A 23,368-nucleotide genomic window follows, 5' to 3' on the forward strand; every position below is an offset into this window, starting at 1 on the left:
TAAAAGGGTAAAAAAGTTTATATAATTAATATAAAATTAAATTTAAAATTAAGAAAATAACTGCTTAATGTTTTTTAATTATTGTTTATGAAAAATCATTAAAATGTGTTTTAATTATTTAACTACCACAACATAAAAACCTTGTATCATTTCTAAGGATGTGCTTGTGTTACTAAAAATGAATTTACCTAAATACCTTGAATGTGAATATAAACACACCCCAAACATCTTAATTAATCATGGTCAGAAATACATGTCAGTTATCATTTTGCTTAGGAATTGTTTATTGATAATATTATCATTTTGTTCTGGAATTGTTTGAAGGACTAGTTATTTATCTGATTATATATTAATATTTTTTAATGTTAAAACTGACAACAGGTTCAGCTAACAGTGTGCTAATAAGAACAGGTTTATTACTGCATATAGCTGTTTTTGGATCTACATTTTGAATTAAAAAAACAATTATCACAATCTTTTAGGCCTCATGCTCCTAAATGACATGAGATGACACAACAAGCAGATTAATAAACAAGCAAGAAGGAATAATCATGATTTTAGAGGACTATTTTGTATATTGGATTAATTTTATCAAACATTTTACCCTCCAAGAACTTCTTTAACAAACCTCTCTAAAGATAAGGAATTTCGGTGAGGAATTGGTACCCTCTATGTTTAAATTAAAGAAAATTGTGACATAGAGAGAAGGTTAACTGGGGTTAAACAATTTCGGAAGATTGATTATGATCTCTGCATGTAGTTTACTGTTGTATATTACTATTTTCTTATAACTACAACCCTACTAATTCACAGAAATGTTTCACTAAGCAACAAAAGACATTATGCATTAATCTGCAACATTTTCTTGTTCTTGGGATTTAGATAGTATCCTGTGTGGAAGGCAAATCACAGTGTATTGTGTGCAGGGTCGCATCGAAAAGCATTGGTGGAAGCATAAAACTGTTCTCAGCAAAGACAAAAGGAAGAGGCCATAACATAGCATCTTCTCATCTCATGAATGAAGGCTAAGGAAAAAAGTGACATGATCAAAAAATAACAACAACAATAGTTAAAATGGTTGAATCCATTAGCTTATAATAAGCAAACATCCTTATTCCTTAACTAACTCAAAAGAAAAAAAAAATAAAAATCCAATATCATGTAGTCACTTGGAATGAATTGGACTTTAGTGGTGCAGCAGATTTTGATTGTGTGGTGAGGAGTGATGCTTTCAATAATTGAACAGTGAAAGGGAAGGGGTTCACGGGCAAGCTAAGTGTATTTTTAAAATTAAACTAATTAGTTTATTCTGTTTATCAAACTTGACTTTGTTTCTTGGTATTGATCCAAAGTAGTAAAAATGGTACTAATAATGAGTTGTTTTAGGTGGGGCAAGTGACAAGTGAGAGAGATACAGGGTGTACCCAATTGACCACAGAAAGAGTTCACGGGTGCTTCAGTTTCTTCTATGACACTGAATTAGATATTCGAATCCAGACAAACTTTCTTGAACAAATAAATAAAGTGAAAATAATTCTTACTACAATCTAGAAGACTTCAAAAGAGTTTCGTGTTGGATTTCTGTTAGGTTTAAAGCTGTATTGGTAAGTGGTCACAGTATTACAGACCAAATTAAGAGAAACCAGTAAAAGAATAAGAATAATGTTGTCACAACTTCATCTTACACATAATTTATTTCATAGAATTTTCTAGTAACAACATTTTTAACATTACATGACCCCAAATCTGAGGTGCAATAACAAAATTATTTATATATTGAATTAGATATGATCACATTACATTCAACAAATTCTTATGTTTTTTAAGCGATCACATGACTCCATCAAACTTCACATAAGGGTTGATTAGAAAATGATATACTTTTTTCTAGTTTTAATCATTAGACAGATAAGATGATCTCATGATCGTGTACATTTCTAGAGAATGTGTTTTATCAGTATGCTTAAGATAGAATTGGAGAAAGTTGTGTATGGCAGAAGATAATTGTATGTAGTTAGTGCTTTGCTTGAACTTCAAGACAAAGATGAAAATCGGTGAGCTTATCAAATTACACAGTTATGAAAGATTTTGATTCGTTGTGAAATTTCAGCCACAAACTTGAAGACCCAAGGGTCCACCACTTTGGTAATTGCCAAATCGTAATGTCCTTTCATGCAACTCCAAAAGTGTACTTAAGTGTTTTTCAATAATTCCATCATTAGCCCTTCATAGTTTTTGTTATAACAGTATCTCTTCTGTAATCAATCCTCATAAAATACACAGAAAATTTTCAGTACTCTGCTATACTCTCAATATTGTTCCTAATTTTGATTTAGCTAATTTGATCAAGACAAACTTGAACATTGTTTGTACATATATATCACTGTTAAAAGGTTCCATTGTTATTATTGCATGAATTGGATCAATCGCTAACACGACATCAAAGTGTTAAAAAATTGTTTCAAACATCATGGTGCAGGTAAAATAGTATAGTATTGTGTAATAAACAGTGTAAGAAACTGAATTGTAATAAATAAAAATATGTCAGCACGTTGATGAACGAATCTAATCCCATACCTGTATCAATTATGCACCAAAAGACCAAAACCATTCACAGTTCTGATTTAGCATCCTTCATTTCACAGTTGACATTGGCAACTGGCAACAACATCCAAGTTATGTTTGATGTATAGCTGTCCATTAAACAACGAGAAACCAAAATGATTCACGTGAATTATTCAATGTTCCGCGTCAAAACCAGAGATAAAATTTTAGACCTTCAGTTTGGTACGTTAATCAACAAAGATTATCTTTAGTTAAAGATACTTATCATCTCTGAAAAAATATTAATTCTTACTGAAAGCATGTTATATCCACTAGCATTAGTAACTATAGAGAAATATACTATTAAATTATTGAGTAGTTACGTTTAAATTATTAGTTATTTAAATTTATACAAGCATCTTTGTGTCCAAATATGTAAAATTGGTGAAAAAATAGCAAGAAGTGCACGTGAACTTTATATACAAAGTTCGAGGAGCAGAGTGTCTTTGCAGCTAAATCCCTTAGAACCACACATTGTTTCACTGTCAGTAGCAGAGGCCAAAACCACTGATTTAAAACAGAATATAGAACAGAGAGGAAGAGAGGAAGAGAGGAAGAGAGGAAAATGGGTTCGGGAATTAGAAGAGAGTAGAATAGAAACAACCGAGAGAAACACATAGAAAAAGGAGGAATTGCAACCTATTCAAACGAAGATGCAAGGCTGTGAGGTTGAGGCCGTTGGCATAAACTACACCGTCCACACACACAAATCGGAGCACCCTTTTAAACTCTTCAGCAAATCTGCACAACTTGACACTGAACAAGATGGTAAAGAGCCAGAAGAGGAAGCAGAAGCTGAACATAGTTGCAGTGGAGTAAGGCATGTGCTGAAGAATGTGAGTTTCCAAGCCAAACCATGGGAGATCCTTGCAATTGTTGGGCCAAGTGGAGCAGGCAAATCATCACTGCTTGAGATTCTAGCTGGAAAACATAGCCTTCAAAGTGGTACTGTGTTGGTGAACCACAAGCCTGTGGACAAAGCTCAGTTCAGGAAGCTTTCAGGGTATGTGACACAAAAGGACACTTTGTTTCCTTTGCTTACAGCTGAAGAAACCCTGATGTTTAGTGCAAAGCTGAGGCTGAAGCTTTCTAAGGAGGAACTTTGCTGCAGGGTCAAGTCATTGATTAAGGAGCTTGGACTTGACCACGTTGCTGACACTAGAATTGGCGATGATAGGGTCCGAGGCATATCTGGTGGTGAGAGGCGCAGAGTTTCCATTGGTGTTGAAGTCATACATGATCCAAAAGTGCTGATTCTTGATGAACCAACTTCAGGGCTTGACAGTACTTCGGCTCTGCAAATAATTGACATGCTTAAGGTCATGGCTGACACAAGAGGTAGAACTATAATCCTTAGTATCCATCAACCCGGGTTCAGAATAGTGAAGCTGTTCAGTTCATTGTTGTTGTTGGCCAATGGAAGTGTTTTGCACCATGGAACTGCTGAGTTGCTTGGTGTAAATCTAAGGTTGAGCGGTTTGGAGCTTCCTCTTCATGTCAATGTAGTTGAATTTGCCATTGAGTCCATTGATACCATTCAGCAACAACAGAAATGTGTGCCAGTTCAGGTGGAAACTCCAAGGCAATTGCCGGGGACAATGCAACAGAAGAAAGTTGATGATGAAGCCGGTGAGATTAGGAATGGTAAGTTTACCTTGCAACAGCTGTTTCAGCAATCCAAGGTAATTGATGAAGAAACCATCTACGTTGGAATGGATTTCACATCTGATTTTGCTAATTCTAGATTGACAGAAACTATGATTCTCACTCATAGGTTCTCCAAGAACATATTTCGTACAAAAGAGCTATTTGCTTGTAGGACAATTCAGATGCTGGTTTCTGGGTTGGTTGTGGGTTCCATCTTTTGTAACCTTAAGGATGATCTAGAGGGAGCTTATGAAAGGGTGGGTCTATTTGCTTTCATATTAACGTTTTTGTTGTCAAGCAGCATAGAAGCTCTACCCATTTTTCTGCAAGAAAGGGAGATTCTAATGAAGGAAACATCTTGTGGAAGCTACCGTGTGTCATCCTATGCAATTGCCAATGGCCTAGTTTACTTGCCATTTCTTCTCATCCTAGCCATTTTGTTCTCAATGCCCTTGTACTGGCTTGTTGGTCTCAACCGGAATTTCTTGGCCTTTTTGCACTTTTTGTTGCTGATATGGCTGATTCTTTACACGGCCAATTCAGTTGTGGTGTGTTTTAGTGCTCTGGTGCCTAATTTTATTGTTGGTAATTCAGTGATTGCTGGTGTTATAGGGTCATTCTTCTTGTTCTCTGGGTACTTCATATCAAAGCAAGAAATTCCAAATTACTGGATTTTCATGCATTATTTATCCTTGTTCAAGTATCCTTTTGAAGGGTTCCTGATCAACGAGTTCTCCAACTCGGGGAAGTGCTTGGAGCACATGTTTGGGGCATGTCTTAAGAGCGGAGAGGATGTGCTTGAAGAAGAAGGGTACGGGGGAGAGAGTAACAGATGGAAGAATGTTGGGGTTACTGTGTGCTTCATCTTGGTTTACAGGTTCATCGCTTATGTTATTCTTAGATACAGATGTTCCCAAAGGAGATTTGGCAAGGTTTTCACCAACTAAGTCTTTGGTGACTCTCTCTCTCTCATTCACGTGTCTTGGATTTTTCTTCTGATAGGAACCGATGAAGATATTCTAAAAAAAAGCATAAAGAATTATAGGTTTGGTCAGTGCCAACAAATTGTACTAACAGGATATTATGTTGGTTTTGCTTTACATGATTACTTAATTCACAATATTGTGTTTCTCTCATCATCTAGATTCCTTCTCCCTTCATTTTAAATCATCTCAGGCTTGGCCAATGTCACTGCCTTTGTCCTGAAAAAAGAACAAAGAAAATGGGATTATTCTATACCAAGCTTGCACTGTTGATTATGAATGAACTGAGTAACTTTTTTATGCCAAATTATTGAGCATTTACAATTGGCAAACATTACGATAACTATTCTCTGGTCACTTGTCTCAGGATTCATTTTTAATTGTTTCTAAAATTAACGAATGCTAATACCTAAGATATATATAGAAGAGGTGTCTGTTCTGTAATGTAGCACTTATCATTCTTTTTCAGCTCATTGTCTGGCAATCAAGATTATGCACGTTTAAATAATTGTAGAATATACAAGCACGTTCACTAATGTCAGATTAGTTTAAATTCACTCTGGCCGTAATAAGTATTATCATCAAGTGGCACATAACCAAACTATGTTATCTTTTCTATGGGAACTCTCAACCAAATACATTTCTTCTTTCGAAGGTGTCTTCCAGCTTTTACCATGAAAAGTTGAAAACATACACGAACACAACACATCCTATTGCCTCGTCTGTGCCCTGCTCTCAGTCTCCCATCCCATCACTTTTCCCAATCCACTAAGCCAAGCAAAAATATCTGAAATTCAATGGAATGCTACTTTCTTTTGTTCGTTCTTTCACTTCCTTCCTACTAAGCAACTGGTTTGAATGAGAACTGAATTATAACTCATTCCTCACTATCGCGCAAGAGGGCCCCTCTTACTTTGGTCCTGCTGAGAAAAAAAAGTCGAGTATTACTATGATGAAAAGCAGTACGCAGTAGGACTATAATTAAGGCTAATAAGCTAGTAAGAAAACTTGCCTGCGATATGCTGGCACCTTACGATTCTTGACTTTAGTAGAACCTCCATCCCTAGCTGCTTGCTTATCTGCATGTCACCAGGAAGGTGAAACACAAATTGTTTTCATTAATGCTTGAAGCACTAAAATCCAAGGGATGGTGAATACAAGCCAAAACAGTTGCAATAAAGCAGCAGCAAAATATAAGCAGAAGCTCCCAAACATAAGAAAACATTCAAGTGGGGCTAGAGGTTGTCTTTCTTCTCTTTATCCCTCAGTTTTGTTTTTCTTCTTGATTCATAAGAAAATATATCTAAGAAGACTGTTACCGTTTTCCTAGCAGAAGAAATAGTTAAACAACTAAAAGATGACAGACAGACCTGATAATTCATATAATTTACTTTAGTCAGCATTGAGACATTTTGTTCAGTCTCATCACGTATACTATAGTACTACAGACAAGTTGGTTGGTAAGACCTTCGACTCAGATGACAAATTTGGAAATACTTTATCAGCAAAAGACCGACTCTTTACCTGGAGAGTTTTGCAATCCCTCAGTAGAAACACCATTCTCTAAGTCGCTAATCTTTTGAAACTTTTGCCGCTGTTCCAGCTGAATGGTTTCATTTCTTTCCTGATAAGCATAAAAAGAGTATTCGTGTTAAGCTTACAATGATAATAGGGACAATCTAATTTTACCAACTTACAACTAAGAGCAGATGGGTGAAATTTAAAACTTTCATCCAAGACACCAAAGAATAAACAAAATCCCATTCTAATCAAATTTTGAGGTTATCTTGAAGGTGATATATAATCTAAAAGTTTTTAATATAAATCATTCAGGCAAAATTACATTTTGAGCAAAGAAAAAACCCACAATTAGCCTATGAAAATGAAAGGAATCATATACTGTGATGGAGGGTTGCAACCTTCTGTTAGGAGGGTGTAAAAGGAAGGAGAGGATTAGACCCCTGTTCAACTGAAACAGCTACTAAATAGATTTAGTTGCAATTGCAAGTAGAGTTAAGGAGAATAAAAAGGAAGAGAAGCGCATTATAAGGCTGACTAGGAAAATGTGGAGAGTTCAGACCTCTTGAACACCTGATAGTACTTCTTCATACTTTCATTTTTTGTGTGAACTAATTCTTATATTTAATTTCAATAAAGACATATTTTCATCTTTTTCATCATCTCTGGTCCAGTTTCTGTTAAACTTGTAATTCATAATATAACAATGAATTTCACACTACGAATGAGAACTCTATAATATTCAGCCATTATTAATGACATTCAGAAAGTTTCGAATAAAACTTTAACACCAACACAAAGGAGGAATGCAAATCAATTGCTCTGCAATCCCAACCAAAAATTATGATTATAGATACCAACCAGAAAAATTATAATATATATAGAGCCTATGCTGTAAAAGTTCGAACTCAATTTGGCTATCCAACCTTTTCAGCTGCTAACATGTTTGTCCGGGCAGAGTGCTCTTGTTCTGAAAGGACAAACAAAAGTAACAATGAACTCCAGAGCATAGGCTATATAGGTCCAGGTCTAAGTTTATATACATGTTCCCCACATCTGTGGAAGGCACATCTAGATATGAGTTACAATGAATCAAAGACATGAACAAATTATCAATATCAGAGAAGAAATATAGTCCTACCAATTTATCATCAAGACCACATGGCAAGCATTTTTTTATTTTTTAAACTGACCATTTTTAAAAGCCAAAGCAACTCATATCCTCCAATTACCACTATATAATCCAAACCTTTTTACCAAAGAATAAAAGAAATGAACTACAAGAATATGTTGTTGTATGACAACCACAAAACAATTTAAAATAAGTTTTAAGCTAACAAGTTACAACAATGATTGGTCCAGTCATGAACAATGAATTTCCGAATGATAACTATGCAACAAAATTTCATTTTTTACAACAAATTAGCTTTGAATGACTAAATTATAGCCTAAAAATTCAACATCATTAAGCATAATGTATTGATCATTTACAAACATGATTAGAAAAAAAACACGACCAAAGATTCAAAAGATTGATAGTTTGAAAGGGTTGGACACACACCTTTTACAAGAGAACACTCCATGCTTTTCATTTTGAATGCATCAAAGAGGCTTGAGAAAAAATTGCACTTAACTTCCATAGCAGTGGAGTCCACAAGTTTGGTAAGAGGAATGGTGATCAAAGGCATCCCTTTTGATTTCTTAGCTACTAATTTCGCATGACTAATACCTGAAATATTAGCATTGAAAAACAAGGAGCAGTGACCAATTAGTATGCTTACTTAAAATGAAAAATAATAAATTATTAACTGATTACTGAATCAGGACAAAAGATAATCCGCAATAACAAGAGAGCAACCCCATTTCACAGACAGCAGCATTAGCAGGAGACAAATTGAATCAAAATACCAGGATTGAAAGATATCAAAATCAAAATGATATCAAGATGCTATGCAACAGAACAACAAGAAAATCATGCTAAAGATATCAAAATTAAGCAAAGTTTCACTACATATATGCAATGCAACAACTTTATTCTTTGATTTCTTTCAACTTATATTGTCCACTCCACAGTCATCTACTTTGCAATTACCTCCATAACACAACATTTAACCACATGTGACACGGCCACCATATTTGATAAGTCACCAAAACCATCTTCATTAAGTCTAATGCCATACACTAATAGCACAAATGATCATGAAGGCTAAGGCCAGGTACTCCCCTTAAAGAACAGCCACAATAAAGAGTTTAATTATGCACCGAAAACCTTAAAATTTCTTCAAAAAATAATGGGGATGGCAACTATAGGGAAACTTTTCCGCGCTTACATAACATAAAAAGGGCTTATTTGGCCCCACATTTGAACATGAGGTGACAAAATTCTTAAATGGTGATACAAACTTTAATTAGTTCAACTCAGACAACTCCTGTTTCCTATTTAAATTTGACAGAAGTTTAATGCATACACACACACACTTATAGAACTGAACACATGTTTTTAATAAATCATAGTCTGAACGCAAAAAAACTTAAATCCCCCAGAATTTCATTGATCCAGACCTTCAAGGAAGGACTGAAATCCAAAATAAAGAAGGTGGTGCTCACTCACTTCTGCACTTAACTTTATTTCGAAAAAACAAATACATTGTATGATGTTTCTTATTTTAAAATATCCAAAAAAACGAAGACTAGATGTTCTTAGAATACTAACTAGCATCAGAATTTGAATCTGCCTCTAGAACCAGCTTCAGATCTTGTGACTTAAGGGATGTTATAAAATAATTGGCAAACTCTGACCAGGACCCCCCTATTCCAACAATATCCCTCTGCACAAAAGGTCAAAAAATGGCAATCACTATTATAAACAAAATCATAGCAATACTTTTTTTTTTCAGAAATTTTAAGCAAACTAACATAATAAAAGAAAAAGAAAAAAACATTTGAAATTCAGGATCAATAACATCACAACTCAAGCAAAAATTACAAACAAAAGGCGTTTGAGCTTTATTTAACCTCTTTAACAAAATGAATCAACAATTTTCTTTTTTTGTTTTAATTTTTAACAGTTCTTCTCTGAACCAACAATGTGGCTCGCATTTCTTCCTTAAACAGATAATGATGCAAGAAAGTGAGGGTGATCAAGAATGCTCACAATGTCTTCAAGCATGGAAAGTGAAAGACGAGCCTCCAAGGCATCACAGGTATTAGTGACATGAATAACAAGGTGAGAAGAATCAGGGGCATAAACATGGACGAAAAAGGGACACAAGGGAGAAGAACTTTGAGAAGTCCATTCCACTTTGGGTTTACTGAAGATGGGATCAAAGCCTTCAAACGCCATCCCAAGTCAAGATTACGCTTCAACTGTGACAAAGCTACAAACTTTAGAATCCACCTTCACTCAAAAGCAATAAATTGGAGTTGCTATCACGTAATTGGAAGAAAAAAAATTAGGGTTTCTATCCAGTCTAAAAATGAAAGAGTGATGTAGAAAGTATAACACTAGTAGTTACAGAAAAGAATTACTAGGACTAGGGTGAGGGTGTGTCATTTGAAATGACAGGGAAAGAACAGAGGGGAAAATTATTGATTAGAACCAAAATTTAACAATAAATCATAGTTGAACAAAATAATTATATCTTCTATATTTAAAAACGAAAAGACATTGTTTATAGTATTTTTCATAAAAAAATATATTATTTGAAACAGCGTCATAATTAACTAAATTTTATTGGTAATTATGAAAGTGAAATATGTTAAAGCATATATCAGTTTTTACAATAAGAAATACGAGGTATGTCTTAAAATATGTTCAATATCACACCATGTTTGTGAAACACTCTTTTGAAGAAGAGATGAAATTTAATAGTGTTTTGACCAAAAATATTTAAATATCCTTTTTTTCTAGAGCACTTTTAAGATACCTTCAAACGATAGATGGCCTCCAAATGTTTTATTTTGGTGATGGTATAAATTGAGTGTCAAAATAATTATCATTATTCAAAATTAGAGATAGTAATGCGACCTGGCCGTCTCGTATACGCGAGTTGAATTGGTTCATCCTGTGTTAGGAATGCGGTTCATTTCACTGATCTGTCGCGTATAAGAAGTAATCCGGCCAACCGCATAAAAAATAAAAAATTAAAATTTTATTAATTATAAAAAAAATTATTTTTATTACTGAAAAATTAAAATTTTATTTATGTTTTAATTCATTTAATTAAGATCAAAAATATAAATTCAAGTATGAGAATTGTCAGAAAACTTGATTAAAAACAATTAAATTTTTGTTTTGCATCTATTTTTTCTGTATATTTATATAAATGTATCAAAGTATCTTATAAAAAATGACTAATTTTTTAACCATTTTATTAAAATCATTTCTTTATATTATTTTTTATTATTAAATTTTAAATATAAGTTTTTACTTAAAATTAAATTTGTCACTCTTAATACTAACTCATTTATATTATTAAAATAAAATATTCTTTTTTTAATATATTAAATTCAATTTTTTTAAAATAAGATAAAGATCACACTACATGAGGGTATGATTTTCTTTTTTACAAAAAAAATTACACAAGTTAATGGACCAACCCGCCCGGCTATTGGACCGCGCAAATTGCAAATTATACAGGATAAACTAAAACGGATCACAAGCTACATTAGTAAGTTCATGACCGCCGCATGACCCGCAGGGTCACCAGTACTCAAAATCAGTCAAATTTGTATATAAAATCTAATTATTGATAATAAATAACTATTATCGACATCAGACTACAGCACATTTGTTGGAGAAACTTGGTTACTTAGAGGAGTAATATGTTTTGTGGCCAAGAGCAGTGTAAAGGTTGAGTATAAAGCAATATCCCAGGATATTCTACAGATTGAAAGGATCTTATCCAGTAAAATTGTATTGTAATAAAATTGGATTGTAATAACAAGAACCTAATTATTATAACCTAAAATCACTTCTACATGACTAAACTAAGGTGGTAGAAATGGATAGACATTTCATAAATAAAGGAAAAGGTTAATGTCATATTTGCCAATAAGTAATCTTACTAAAGAATTGTAGTCCAACTTTCAATTTCTTGTAAGCAAGTTGAGCATACTGAACATATGTGCACCAACTTAGAAAGACTGTTCGAAACCATTATTATTCTGATATGATTGATTTTGGGTCAAAATAAGATTCTTTGACTTAATCTGATCCCTTTTATTTATTTTCCTTTCTAAATTCACTACGTGATTGGCTGCAGTTTATTCAAAACTTTTATTCCTGAATAATATACATGGGAATTAGTCTTCCTCTTCCATTACTTTCTCTCTAGAGAAGTCCCTAAAATCACAAGATCATTATACTTCAATCATTTTCACTAAAAGCGAGATCGACATCAAGATAAACGTAATACTTTTCAATAGCAACTTGACATCTGCAAAATTGTTGCAAATTTTGTAACATTTATGTAGGGAGATTTATTAAGCTCCAAGTAAACCGAAAATTCAAATCTCATCCCAAATTTTCCATTGAAGAAGTATCAAAATGGTACAACATTATTAAGCTCAATTAAAATTAGCTGAAGGTCACTCCCTTGCCGTTTATAATTTCACCAATGCGGTAGTATTTGTCAGTTTGGCCTCTGTTCTCGAGTATTCTGTTAGCTGCCTCTGGACTAACCACCAGGATCATTCCTACGCCCATATTAAAAGTCCGTCTCATCTCAGAGTCTTCTATCTTCCCAGCCTAATGTGAGAGGTTTTCAATGAATTTAGTGATATATGTTTTCTTTCCACAATAAAATTTTGAACACCAAATTAAGATACATAGTTGTTTGATAAGAAATAAGAAATTATTTCTTTTCTGTTATTGAGTATATTTATTCAAGGAGCGTTACAGAAAAATGTATTACCTCCTGAAGCCACTTAAACACTGCCGGCACTTCCCACGAGCCGTCGTATATTAATGCTCCGAGGCCTTCTGGAAAAACCCGGGGTATATTATCGGTGAAACCGCCGCCAGTGATGTGGGCAATTCCCTTCACCCCTCCCTCGCTAATTAAATCAAGTACCTGTATTTAAAAAAATAAGAGTGAGTCAAAGGAAGGAATTTAAAATAAGAAATGGTATTTTAAAGTCTGTCATAAAGAATGTAGAATGACCTGTTTGACATAGATAACAGTTGGGGCCAACAAAGCCTCTGCAATTGTAATATTGCTACCAGGAAGTTGATCTTTCAGTGAAAGACCACTTTGAGCAAGTACTCTGTTCAGACATATTATTAAATTTAAGCAACAACTGATAATCCATGATAAATAAATAAAATCTTATAGATTCTATATTCTACCAACCTTCTTACAAGTGAGAAACCATTAGAGTGAACCCCACTAGATGGTAAACCAATAATAACGTCACCGGCAACAATGTTTGACCCATTGATTACAGAGTCTTTCTTCACAATACCAACTGCGCAGCCACTAAGATCATACTCACCTTCTTTATAGAGACCTGGCATCTCTGCAGTCTGAGAAGCATATAAAATCAAGTATATGCAAAAAGAGAAATATAAAAAACCATAACAGAAGGGATATTGGCAACAATATATTCATATACTTAATCATCTTGGCAACAATATATTCATATACTTAATCATCTTGGAAACAATGTAAGATCACAAAAATCTATACGACAAGTTCAAGCTTAACCAACAAAGGATTCTATCACTCTTCTCACAATGTCAAGCCTGTAAATATCCAATCATTCATCTAAGTACCCTCAACTCAATATCTGAGACTCCCAATAAGTTTTAAAAAAAAATCTAATTTTAGCAGTGAATGTATGATCCAGTTACATCACAGTTCAAACGTGAATGCATGACAACACGATATGGCAAGACCGATATCCATCCAATTATATACAGTGAAAAAACAAGCAGAAAAACTTATCAATTACCTCTCCTCCTAAAAGAACGCAATCAGATTGCTTACAACCATCAACAATGCCTTTAACGACCTGAAGAAAATGAAAACACGAATAAGCTTTCACAACTCGCTCAAAGTTCAATAGAAAGCACAGAAATTACCTTTTCAGCCACGTCCACGTCAAGGTGGCCAGTGGCGAAGTAGTCGAGGAAAAACAGAGGCTTCGCCCCCGAAGTTACGATGTCATTCACACTCATCGCAACCTAAGCAGAATAAATAACGCTCAAAACTCCAAAACCAAACACAAACGCAAAATCAAATTTAAAAAAATAAATAAAAAATCACTTGCATAAAAGCTTTTACCAGATCAATCCCAATAGTATCGTGAATTCCAGTTTCGAACGCAAGCATCAGCTTCGTTCCCACGCCGTCGGTTCCGGCAACGAGGTACGAGTCACCTACTCAGATAACAAGTTCGATTAAAATTCAATTACAAGAAACGAAAAACAAAGAGTAAAAAAAAAAGAGTCAAACGATACCGAGAGGGAATAAACCGCCGAAGCCTCCAATCCCTGGCGCCATCTTCGCTATCCTGCGCACGAGCTCGGAACCGGCATCGATGTCGACGCCGGCGTCCCTATAAGTAAGACCTTGACTAGCTTCCGCGACTATTCTGCTGGCCTTCCTCGACCGAGAAACTGACAAAAAGGCGCCGTCACGAACGATTGGACTGCGTACAACGAGGCTTGTTACGGCGGTGGCGTTGAACTTGCCGGAATTAGGTTTCGCGAATGCTGCGGCGGCGAAACAACGTGATAGCTCTGCGCATGCTGAAAGACTCATTGTTGAGACTGAGGAAGATATTTAGATACGAAGAGTGAGTGTGAGAGAAGCAACGACGGTGACGCAATCTGCGGCGGAGATACGGTGGTGTGGGAGGCCGGGGAAAAGCGCGCCCTAATGGGTTTATAGTGGGAGAGAGATTCTTGTGGAGGGCTAATAGAATAATTGAAACAACGTCGTTTTGGTTAATGAAAGGATAAGTTCGTATTAGAATAAAATAATATAAAAATAAAATAATGAGATGACAACGAGTTTGATAGATAATTTTAATGTTTTGGATTGGATGATCGTAAACTTCAAAGTATGGCTGTGTCAAGATGACACACATAATAAATACTAGTGGGAAGATAGGCATATATAATTATTTTTAATATTAAAATTGAATAAATGATATATTATATACTCATTTATATTATCCGTATAAATTTATAGTTAATTGTTATAAAATATAAAAACAGAACCAGCAATAATAAATATGGAATTATAAGTAATTATTCAGTAAAAAGTAAAAAAATAATAATATATTTTATTCAAATTATTTCGTAAATAAATTAACAGTTATTCTTATTCAAATTATTTCGTAAATAAAAACCTGCTGATTAAAAAGAAAAGCAATAAATAAAAAATTAAATTCAAAACTCTCTAAAAAATAACCAAAAACGGTTATTTAGGAGAATTTTCTTTATATTTAAATGTTCTTTTAAAAAAATATATATATAAAAAACAGTTACAAAATAATAAAAATAAAAATAAAATAAAATATTAATATATAAAATATTAATAAAATGTAACTGATTTTGAAAATAAACTAAATCGTTCCTTCACCTCTCTTTCAATTCAAAACCGTATCCACTGCGTATACCTAATATTGTAGAAAAAATAAGAAATGACACAATGACCATAATACAATAATAAAAATAAATATTAATATAAGGATAAAATGAAAAAAAAATGAAGAGCAGTTAAGAGGGGAATCCCTTTATATATAGGTATAGATATTAAATTATCAATTTATGTTTTTATTAATTAAGTTAGATTTAATTTTATGTTTTATTTTCAAAATGATTAATTTGTTTTTTATTTTTAATTATAGTAATGATTAAAAATTGCCATTATTTTATATGTATTAGAATTTTTTCAGAATTTTTTTCTAACCTAAAATTCTTTTACATCAAAGAGATATAAGCTTCACATGTAAGGATGTTAATATATAAATTATATAATTTGTATCTACAAGTGCAAGTTACAATTACATTTACAATGTTAAAGAATATACATGGTATAAAAGTGAAATTTTAATCTTGTTTCTAAAGTTAACAAATTAGTTAATTTATCTTTTTCATTAAAAAGTAAAAATAAAAAATAAAAAAATAATATATTAAAATAAGTACAGAGACATAATTGAAGTTATAGGTAGAATGTAAATCAGTTGGCATTTCAAAGCTTCACAGTGATAATTTTTAGGGTGAAACTTAAAAAAAAAACAGACACATGTAATAGTAAGAAAAGATAAGTAAAAAGGTTAACTAAATTTGAAAATTAAATGCCAAAATTATACAGTATTATTCTCAATATTCTGACATAAAAAGTGAGTTTTGGTTCAACAGAAAATGAGGGAAATGGTAACTCAAAAACATAATCCGTTTTCACTCTGTTTCTCGGATAGATAAGCTTGTAACCAGATACAGAGCTCACAATAAAAAATAAATAAAGAACTACATTCCGATCGGAAACAAAGTAAATGGTGTTTTTAATGCAAAAGCATCTTTTACAAGTCTCAATACCGATTTTTTTTTCACTCTGCTCTCATGGAAATCAATTATAATACAAATACCTCCATAGAAAGTACAAAATGATTTCAAATTGTTCAATAAAGGCCATGTCAACTTTGGTCATGCCTATGATATTTATAGCTGATGCCTGTGTGGTTAATGTTCATCTAATTGTTCTTTCATTAAAAATGAAAATGGGATGGGGCTGTAAGGTCTCCCTGCTTTTCCCATTTAGCGAGAAAACAATAAATGAACATCATTGGATGAAAAAAAAAAAAATTGGTCTTCCTAGACCATAAATAATGGACAGATTCTGGTTTGCTAATGCATTTGTAAACAAGGAGAGGTGCCTAAACTATGACAGCCTATATCTGAGCAACAAGGAGTTCGTTCCACGTATCTGGAATACCAGGTAGGCACCAATGCAAACAGTCACTAGAATTAAGAGTTCCTCTAGTAGTGTAGCGTGACATGTGAGCCTCATCTCTCAATTGAGAAAGAGCAGTTATGTCCAGTATCTTAATCTTTGTACCCTTTAGAGCACCTTCAATAGTTGTATCAGTAGATCCTTCTTGCATGACCTCACTTCCATTGATTAATGGGATAGTGTTATCACAGCTTCCACCAGTGTTCCAATCTCCATTGAAGAAATGCCTAGGAGATATAGTCCTGAAAAAAGCTTTGAGCCGAGGATGCGACACAAGTTGCAAATCAAGCCATCTGGCTATACTGTAGATTGTTAAGTTTTTGGCATTTGCAATTACTTCAATCTGCTTGTCTTCATTTGGCTTTCCATTAACATGCATTATCCACCTGTTCGCAGTAAGCTTCCCCCAGTTCCAGTGGTGTCCTGTATTAAGAACCAAAACATCAAAGCGATGGAGGAACCGACTCATGAAAGCTGGGGGACGGTCTAAATGCATGGCAACGTTTGACAGTTTGTCTGAGATATTAAGGGGCTGCAGATCACTTAAGCTAGCTGACCAATAATATAAGATGGTGGTATTAGTCTTGGGAAATCTGTAAGCCCAACCATCTGGACGAATAGCTCCACGTGCTTTTACTAAACCATATTCCCATCCCACATTTTGAACCTCTGGGCTCTCTTCCCCACCAGTGGCCATACACATTAGAGATTGAAATTGTTGCCGGCCCAACGAATCTCCTATGAAAGCAATTGTTTTGTCCTGCATCCTACATTCCACATTAGTATCAAATACCACTTAACTAAATACTATTTAGGATCCGATAGAAGAATTTTTTATGTAAACACTTAGTAGAAAATATATAAGAAAAAAAAATGAAATGAGTTTTTTATAAGTTAAAATTAGCTTATACACAAGTTAAGAATAAGAATTTAGAAAACTCTATGATTGAGTTTTAACATATCTAATTTTAGTTTATGGAGAAGATCATCCATCCATTCTTTCTCTCCTATAACTGTTTCCGGAGAAGTTTATCAAAACAGATCCCTAAATTGAAATTCAAACACTTCCGTTATATTCTTTAATCCAAAGAAAAACAAAAAAGAGTAAAGACAATTACTAGAAATTCTGATTTAACCAAACGCAAAAAAAAAGTACAGACCGAATAAAATGAAGATTAAAATGATGCAAGGTTATTTATGTTTGACATAAAATCAGAAAGCTTTCAAGCATATTTACATATAAGCAATTGAATAAACGTAGCAGGCAGATAATTTTTATTTTTTTTTAAATGTGTTATTAAGAACTAGATCTAAGAAGAAGAAAGAATTATACCTACTTTCTCAAGAATGTAGACCGGTCAAACTCTTGCATTTCACAATTTTCTGGCTGCCAGCGATATCCCTCAAATGAGAAATCTGGTCGTTGTGTCATTCTACATGACCACATTGAGGATAACCATTGCTTACAGTTGAACCCAGAATACAGCGGTCTCCTGCGGTCGGCAATCCACTTACCCTTGGCATAATTACAAACTGCAAAAGGAGAAATCCAATCAATACTAAATCCAACCAGTGAACTTTGTTGAAGATACAAGACTTAAGCATATTAAACCAGGAGAAGACAAGAATCTGAAAACTATTTGCTAATTTTCTGGGGCATTAGTTGAAGTAATGTGGCCAATGTCCCCAGTTAGAACGTCTAGATTGTACTAGTAAACATGTAACTACAAAGAAGAAGCTAATCTCTGGACTAAGAAACCACTAGCACTCTTCTGGTAAGATAATCGTCTAACAAAGTAATAAACTAAGTAAGAGTGCTCCTTTATGGGTAAAATGTTCTTACAACTCAAGTTTCATATTCTAAGAATATCAATAATCAATTATGGGGGAAAAATGTGAATAACATGAGGCACCTAAAGGGTATTATCTATTCATTGCCCAAAGATAATAAAATCCTGCATATTTTTTATCAATTATAAAAGCGTAGATAAATACTAATCAAACATAAAATCTCTAAAAATAATGAAAGATCATTAAAATAATAGGAAAACTACATTCTATGATAATATAATTTTCCCAAAAATACTATAGCCTTTCAATATGCGTAATCCATTCTGAATCAGGAGGAGACTCTCAATAAGAGTTTAACCTTCTTTTTTTAAGATCTCAAAATACTTCCCAAAATATATGAAGTTATTCAACAAAGTTTAAGATTTGAAAGTAGAATTCAACTTCTAGGGTAAGGTTGCAAAAATTCATGGATATCATGATAGTGGAGAACTCCAGTAAAATAACTTATGATTCCCAAGTAAATAACCAATTTCAAAGAGAATATCAAGTTCGGATATTAAAATGCTTGAAATGAATCTTTGTTACCTTGTTATCCAATTTGAATTCCACACAGGCAACCACTTCAAAGAGAACAAATTTTAAGAAATTAGAAGCTTTAAGAGGAAACTTTCTTATGTCATTGTTATCTTCAACTTGTATCCTACTTACGCAAGTACTAAAAGTAAAATAGCTAGTAAAGTGCTACTTATCGATAGCAGGGGAACCAGAATCTATTGGCATACTTCTTGACTCTAGGGTAGATAAGGGATCCCATAAGTTTGTCTTATTAACAACCACCCTTAAATAGCAAAATTCTTCACTTTGTTTACAGCTTAGACCAGTACTCAGTAGCCCGAGAGCAGCCCAAGCAGATTCTCAAAAGCAGCTATTTGAAGGGTTCCCAGAAAACAATAAGTAATTGCAGAACAATGATGACAAGAAGTATGTATTCATAGAGTGGAAGATAATTGTAATGAACTTAAGAGCGGAACAAAAAGAATCTACCTTGACTTCTGGAAGAAGCTGTGACATTTTGATTGTATTGAGTTTTTGGAGATTCTGCAAGAATAGAATCTATAGCTGCCACACCCTCAGAATCAAGTTGAAGTTTTGTTCCATTTTCTGTGGTTGGGGTTATGGATTTTTTCCCACCCTTTCCCAGTGTTGGAGTTCCTATACTTCTGGAAGGAGGTGCGAAATTTTGATTGTATTGAGTTTTTGGAGATTCTGCAGGTATAGAATCTACAGCTGCTACAACCTCAGTATCAAGTTGAATTTTTGTTCTATTTTCTAAGCTGGGTGTAATGGATTTTTCAAGTGTTGGAGTTCCCACAGATTCAATAGGGGCATCAGCTGCGGATGCATTCATAAAAAAAGTCCTCAGTGTACAGTTAATTAACAAAACCAACAAGATGTAAGAATCAATTAATTATCAGTCAATGGAACAGTGATGAACAGATCCAACAAGAGGCAAATACAATTGAAAATGTCAAACTTATTAGGGAAATTGACAGACACACATGCAATTAACAATGTTTATTTTTACCATGGAAATTGTTAGGGACCAATATAATGTGTCAGGAAGTGAAAGAGCAGAGATTGTATACTAGAAGAAATAAAAATAACAGTGTTGGTAGGCAGGAAGTTGGACAGTCAGTCAGTTAGAATAGTTTATAGAAAGAATAAATAACAGAAAGTGTACATGGGGAAAGGGTATTGGGAAATCATGGACTAAACTGAGAAAATTGCTCCGTTGTAAGGGGAAATCCTTGGAAGAGAATAGTTTCCCTGATTTTGTAATAACAGTGACAAACTATTCCTTCATGCTTACTAACCTGAGTTTCTATCAGAAGTTCTACAAGGCTAAAAGCATTAATTATTTTGGGCATGTTTGGATGAACTTCTCCATAAGCTCTTCTAGAAGTGAAAAATGAGAAGAAAAAATTAAATTAACTTCTTTATAAGCTAAAATTTAGAGAGGCTATATGAGAGAGTTTCTACAAGTTAGTTTATGCATAAGTTAATTTTAGCTTATGAAGAAGTTAATTTCAATTTTTCCTCTTATTTTTCTCTCCTAGAAGGAACTTATGGAGAAGTTAGTACAAACAGACCCAAAGAGATATCTAGATCCTTATCAATTAAGTCTAAGTTCAAGAACCTTACCAAGCTTCTCTAAGGTATGTTTCATCATATGAATGTCAAGATCCTTATTGATTAGTCTAAGTTAAAGAACCTGGACATATCAGATTCAAAGACTATTTAAATTATTGTTAATATCAATATCTGAACATGCTAAAAAATTACAGGTACAAGCATTCCTCCTAGTACAATATTTCGCTTCTATCAATTAGTTTATCTACTCTTGGAGCAGATTCCATTTTAGATTTTGTTAAGATACGGCATAAATTGTTTCAAACTCAGGAAATCTGTACCAAAGCATCAAGAAGACAGAGGTGGTTAATGTCATTAAGTACTTCCTGGCTGGAATACAAACCTGAAGGTAAGTGGTACCATTCTTGAGCTGATCTTAAAGTCATAGCTATTATTGGATTTCTCTCCCATGTCCACATTAACGTGGTAAAGAGAACAAGGGTAACCAGAGCCAGGAAAATCAACCTCCCTTTAAAGCTATAAATATGTCCTCCTTTCATCTGTTCCTAATCGATACAGCAAATACAGATCTTTGACTCAGACTGTACATTCAGGAAATATCTATCACACAATATCTCCAGTAACTCTAGTCGTTCCAGAGGCTTATCTGTGTGAGTATAAGAATGAAAGGATCAGAAAGACAAATAAAGACATGAAAATAAAAATATATGGAGCTAGACATCAGTATTCAAGCATAGAAGTCTACAATTAAGTAAAGAAAGAAGCAAAGTCCACGTGACAGCTCATTTTATCTTTCTTTCCTCCCAAACAATTTAAAAAATTATCTCACACTTCCCTTTTTTTCTTTCCTAATGGAACTGTCTAGTACTGGAAAGTATACATACTCTTTCATTCGATTCGTACTTCACAGTTTAGTATACGCATCTCCTCTTGCACAGTTCGAATAGAAGACAATGTAATAAAAAAAATTAACACTCCGTGCCTTTGTGTTTATCTCTCTCCTAGTCAAACTTTTTGGTTTTAAAAATGCCCCACTAGGAACTCCAGTCTCATCCAACCTAAAAAAATGTTTTAGCACTCAAATAGGCCAAGCAAACAAGTAACAAACAATCACCTCCTTGGAACCGCATTTCATCTTCCACCAACACATTATTCACCTTCATAATCACACTCCACACAAACAAACACACATCTCTGTCATGGACACATACTCAACCGATAACAACTTCCCATTGAACCGATCCCAAACTTTCCCTTTGAACAGAATTGTATTATCTTATCACACCAAAACACAGATTTATGTTCATGAAGCAAAAACGAGAGTGTGGATGTATTAACCGATGCTAAACACACATCATGGAAAAATCACACAAAATCTCCATTAATAATTCAATAAGATCTCCAAACATCCAAAACCAACATCCAACTGATGTTGCCGTTTCTGCCTAATAATGATCACGACTCAACGTATATATTTCCATGCATAATTGCAATTTGCAACACAGACCTTCAAATTCAAATGGATGCTCGTAATGTATAAGCGAAAATAAAGCTGGAGAAATGAAACATAAAACGTATTCCAGCATTAATATCAATAATACCAACAATTTTAAAAGAAGGCAATGGAATAAGAACCTGTGGTGGTTGCTGGTGCAACTTGATTGGCTTGTGTAGGGTTTTTCGCAATGGCAGATCCACTGCCTTTGTAGATGAAAAGACGAAGTTAGCCCTGAGATTGATGAAGAAGAAGATGAGGAGGACGAAGAAGATGACGATGATGGTGACAGTGATGCTCTTGTTTTACTGGTTTTGTCTCGTTCGTGACTCACCGCCAGGGATCCAATTAGATACCTTGTTTTGTTTGGTGACGAGATGAGGGATATTTCTGTCATTAAGAAAATAAAAGAAGGTATTATGGGAATCGTGATTGCATATGATGATTAGTGTTCACTTCCCCTGAGAATAAAAGCATAAATCTGGATCTTAACGCCTAAACATGTGCTTAAATTTTATTTAACATATTTATATTAGGAGTATAAATAAATAGAGTTTATATATTATTTTTCAATGGTTATATTCCTTTACCCGTTTTAAATATCTTTTACATTTATCATAAATTAGATAAAAAATAGTGAAACTTATATGAGAATGTTATAAAAAATAATTTAAACGAGAATATTAGTTATATATTTCGTATTCTTTTATATTATCTTTTAAAAACATGCAAGAAACATAGGTGTAATAAATTACGAACTAAATCAATTTTTAGTTTTTATAATTTTGTTAATGTGTAATTTTAGTCCGTACAAAAATTAATGAAAGTTCTTTTAAGTTTTAAAAATCAATTCAACCTAATATACCGTCCAATTATTAAAAAATACTAACATACTTTTGTAATGACACTTTTAAAGTTTATAATCAGACGTTGCAATTAATATCATACCTAAATAATAACCAAAAAGTAATTAACTAGACATCGCTATTAATATAATGACTGTAAAAAAATCTTTTAGAAATTCAGAAATTATATCACTGGATTCTAATTTCTTAATTTAAGGAAAATAATTACTATATATATAATTATTTTTATAGAAATTCAAATTTTATTTCATTTAAGAAATTAAAAGTATTATTCAATGGAAAAATTTAAACTTACTTCCATATAGAGTACTCATACTCATTATAGTTTTAAAATATATACTTACCTTT

At 33.4% G+C, this 23,368-nt stretch overlaps 4 protein-coding genes across 5 annotated transcripts; 1 reads left to right on the forward strand and 3 right to left on the reverse strand.

The window, feature by feature from the left end:
* The first annotated feature begins 3,257 nt into the window (after window positions 1–3,257).
* Window positions 3,258–5,387, forward strand: LOC137812490 (ABC transporter G family member 5-like). Its single transcript, XM_068614480.1, has one exon. It carries the CDS (start codon window positions 3,258–3,260, stop codon window positions 5,196–5,198), a length of 1,941 nt encoding a protein of 646 aa, XP_068470581.1. The 3' UTR covers window positions 5,199–5,387.
* A 375-nt stretch (window positions 5,388–5,762) lies between these two features.
* Window positions 5,763–10,358, reverse strand: LOC137812491 (uncharacterized). 2 transcript variants are annotated; one of them, XM_068614483.1, is made up of 7 exons: window positions 9,907–10,358; window positions 9,466–9,580; window positions 8,314–8,481; window positions 7,679–7,722; window positions 6,759–6,858; window positions 6,247–6,313; window positions 5,763–6,154 (listed from the first exon to the last, which is right to left on the reverse strand). In XM_068614483.1, exons 1-7 carry the CDS (start codon window positions 10,093–10,095, stop codon window positions 6,112–6,114), a joined length of 726 nt encoding a protein of 241 aa, XP_068470584.1. In that variant the 5' UTR covers window positions 10,096–10,358; the 3' UTR covers window positions 5,763–6,111. The 2 variants fall into 2 exon arrangements, with proteins under 2 accessions (XP_068470584.1, XP_068470583.1); XM_068614482.1 differs by having other exon boundaries at window positions 5,965–6,157.
* A 1,840-nt stretch (window positions 10,359–12,198) lies between these two features.
* Window positions 12,199–14,823, reverse strand: LOC137812492 (phosphoribosylformylglycinamidine cyclo-ligase, chloroplastic/mitochondrial). Its single transcript, XM_068614484.1, has 8 exons — window positions 14,215–14,823; window positions 14,039–14,133; window positions 13,837–13,938; window positions 13,707–13,766; window positions 13,106–13,278; window positions 12,917–13,019; window positions 12,668–12,826; window positions 12,199–12,501 (listed from the first exon to the last, which is right to left on the reverse strand). The coding sequence occupies exons 1-8, from the start codon at window positions 14,516–14,518 to the stop codon at window positions 12,331–12,333; spliced, it is 1,167 nt and encodes a 388-aa protein (XP_068470585.1). The 5' UTR covers window positions 14,519–14,823; the 3' UTR covers window positions 12,199–12,330.
* Window positions 14,824–16,337: 1,514 nt separating this feature from the next.
* On the reverse strand, window positions 16,338–22,725 carry LOC137812493 (protein trichome birefringence-like 14). Its single transcript, XM_068614485.1, has 5 exons — window positions 22,295–22,725; window positions 21,042–21,305; window positions 19,553–19,900; window positions 18,055–18,250; window positions 16,338–17,484 (listed from the first exon to the last, which is right to left on the reverse strand). Exons 2-5 carry the CDS (start codon window positions 21,196–21,198, stop codon window positions 16,656–16,658), a joined length of 1,530 nt encoding a protein of 509 aa, XP_068470586.1. The 5' UTR covers window positions 21,199–21,305; window positions 22,295–22,725; the 3' UTR covers window positions 16,338–16,655.
* Window positions 22,726–23,368: the final 643 nt, after the last annotated feature.

Source organism: Phaseolus vulgaris, chromosome 2 (genome assembly GCF_000499845.2).
Source record: "Phaseolus vulgaris cultivar G19833 chromosome 2, P. vulgaris v2.0, whole genome shotgun sequence".
In the NCBI taxonomy this organism is placed as follows: domain Eukaryota; kingdom Viridiplantae; phylum Streptophyta; class Magnoliopsida; order Fabales; family Fabaceae; genus Phaseolus; species Phaseolus vulgaris.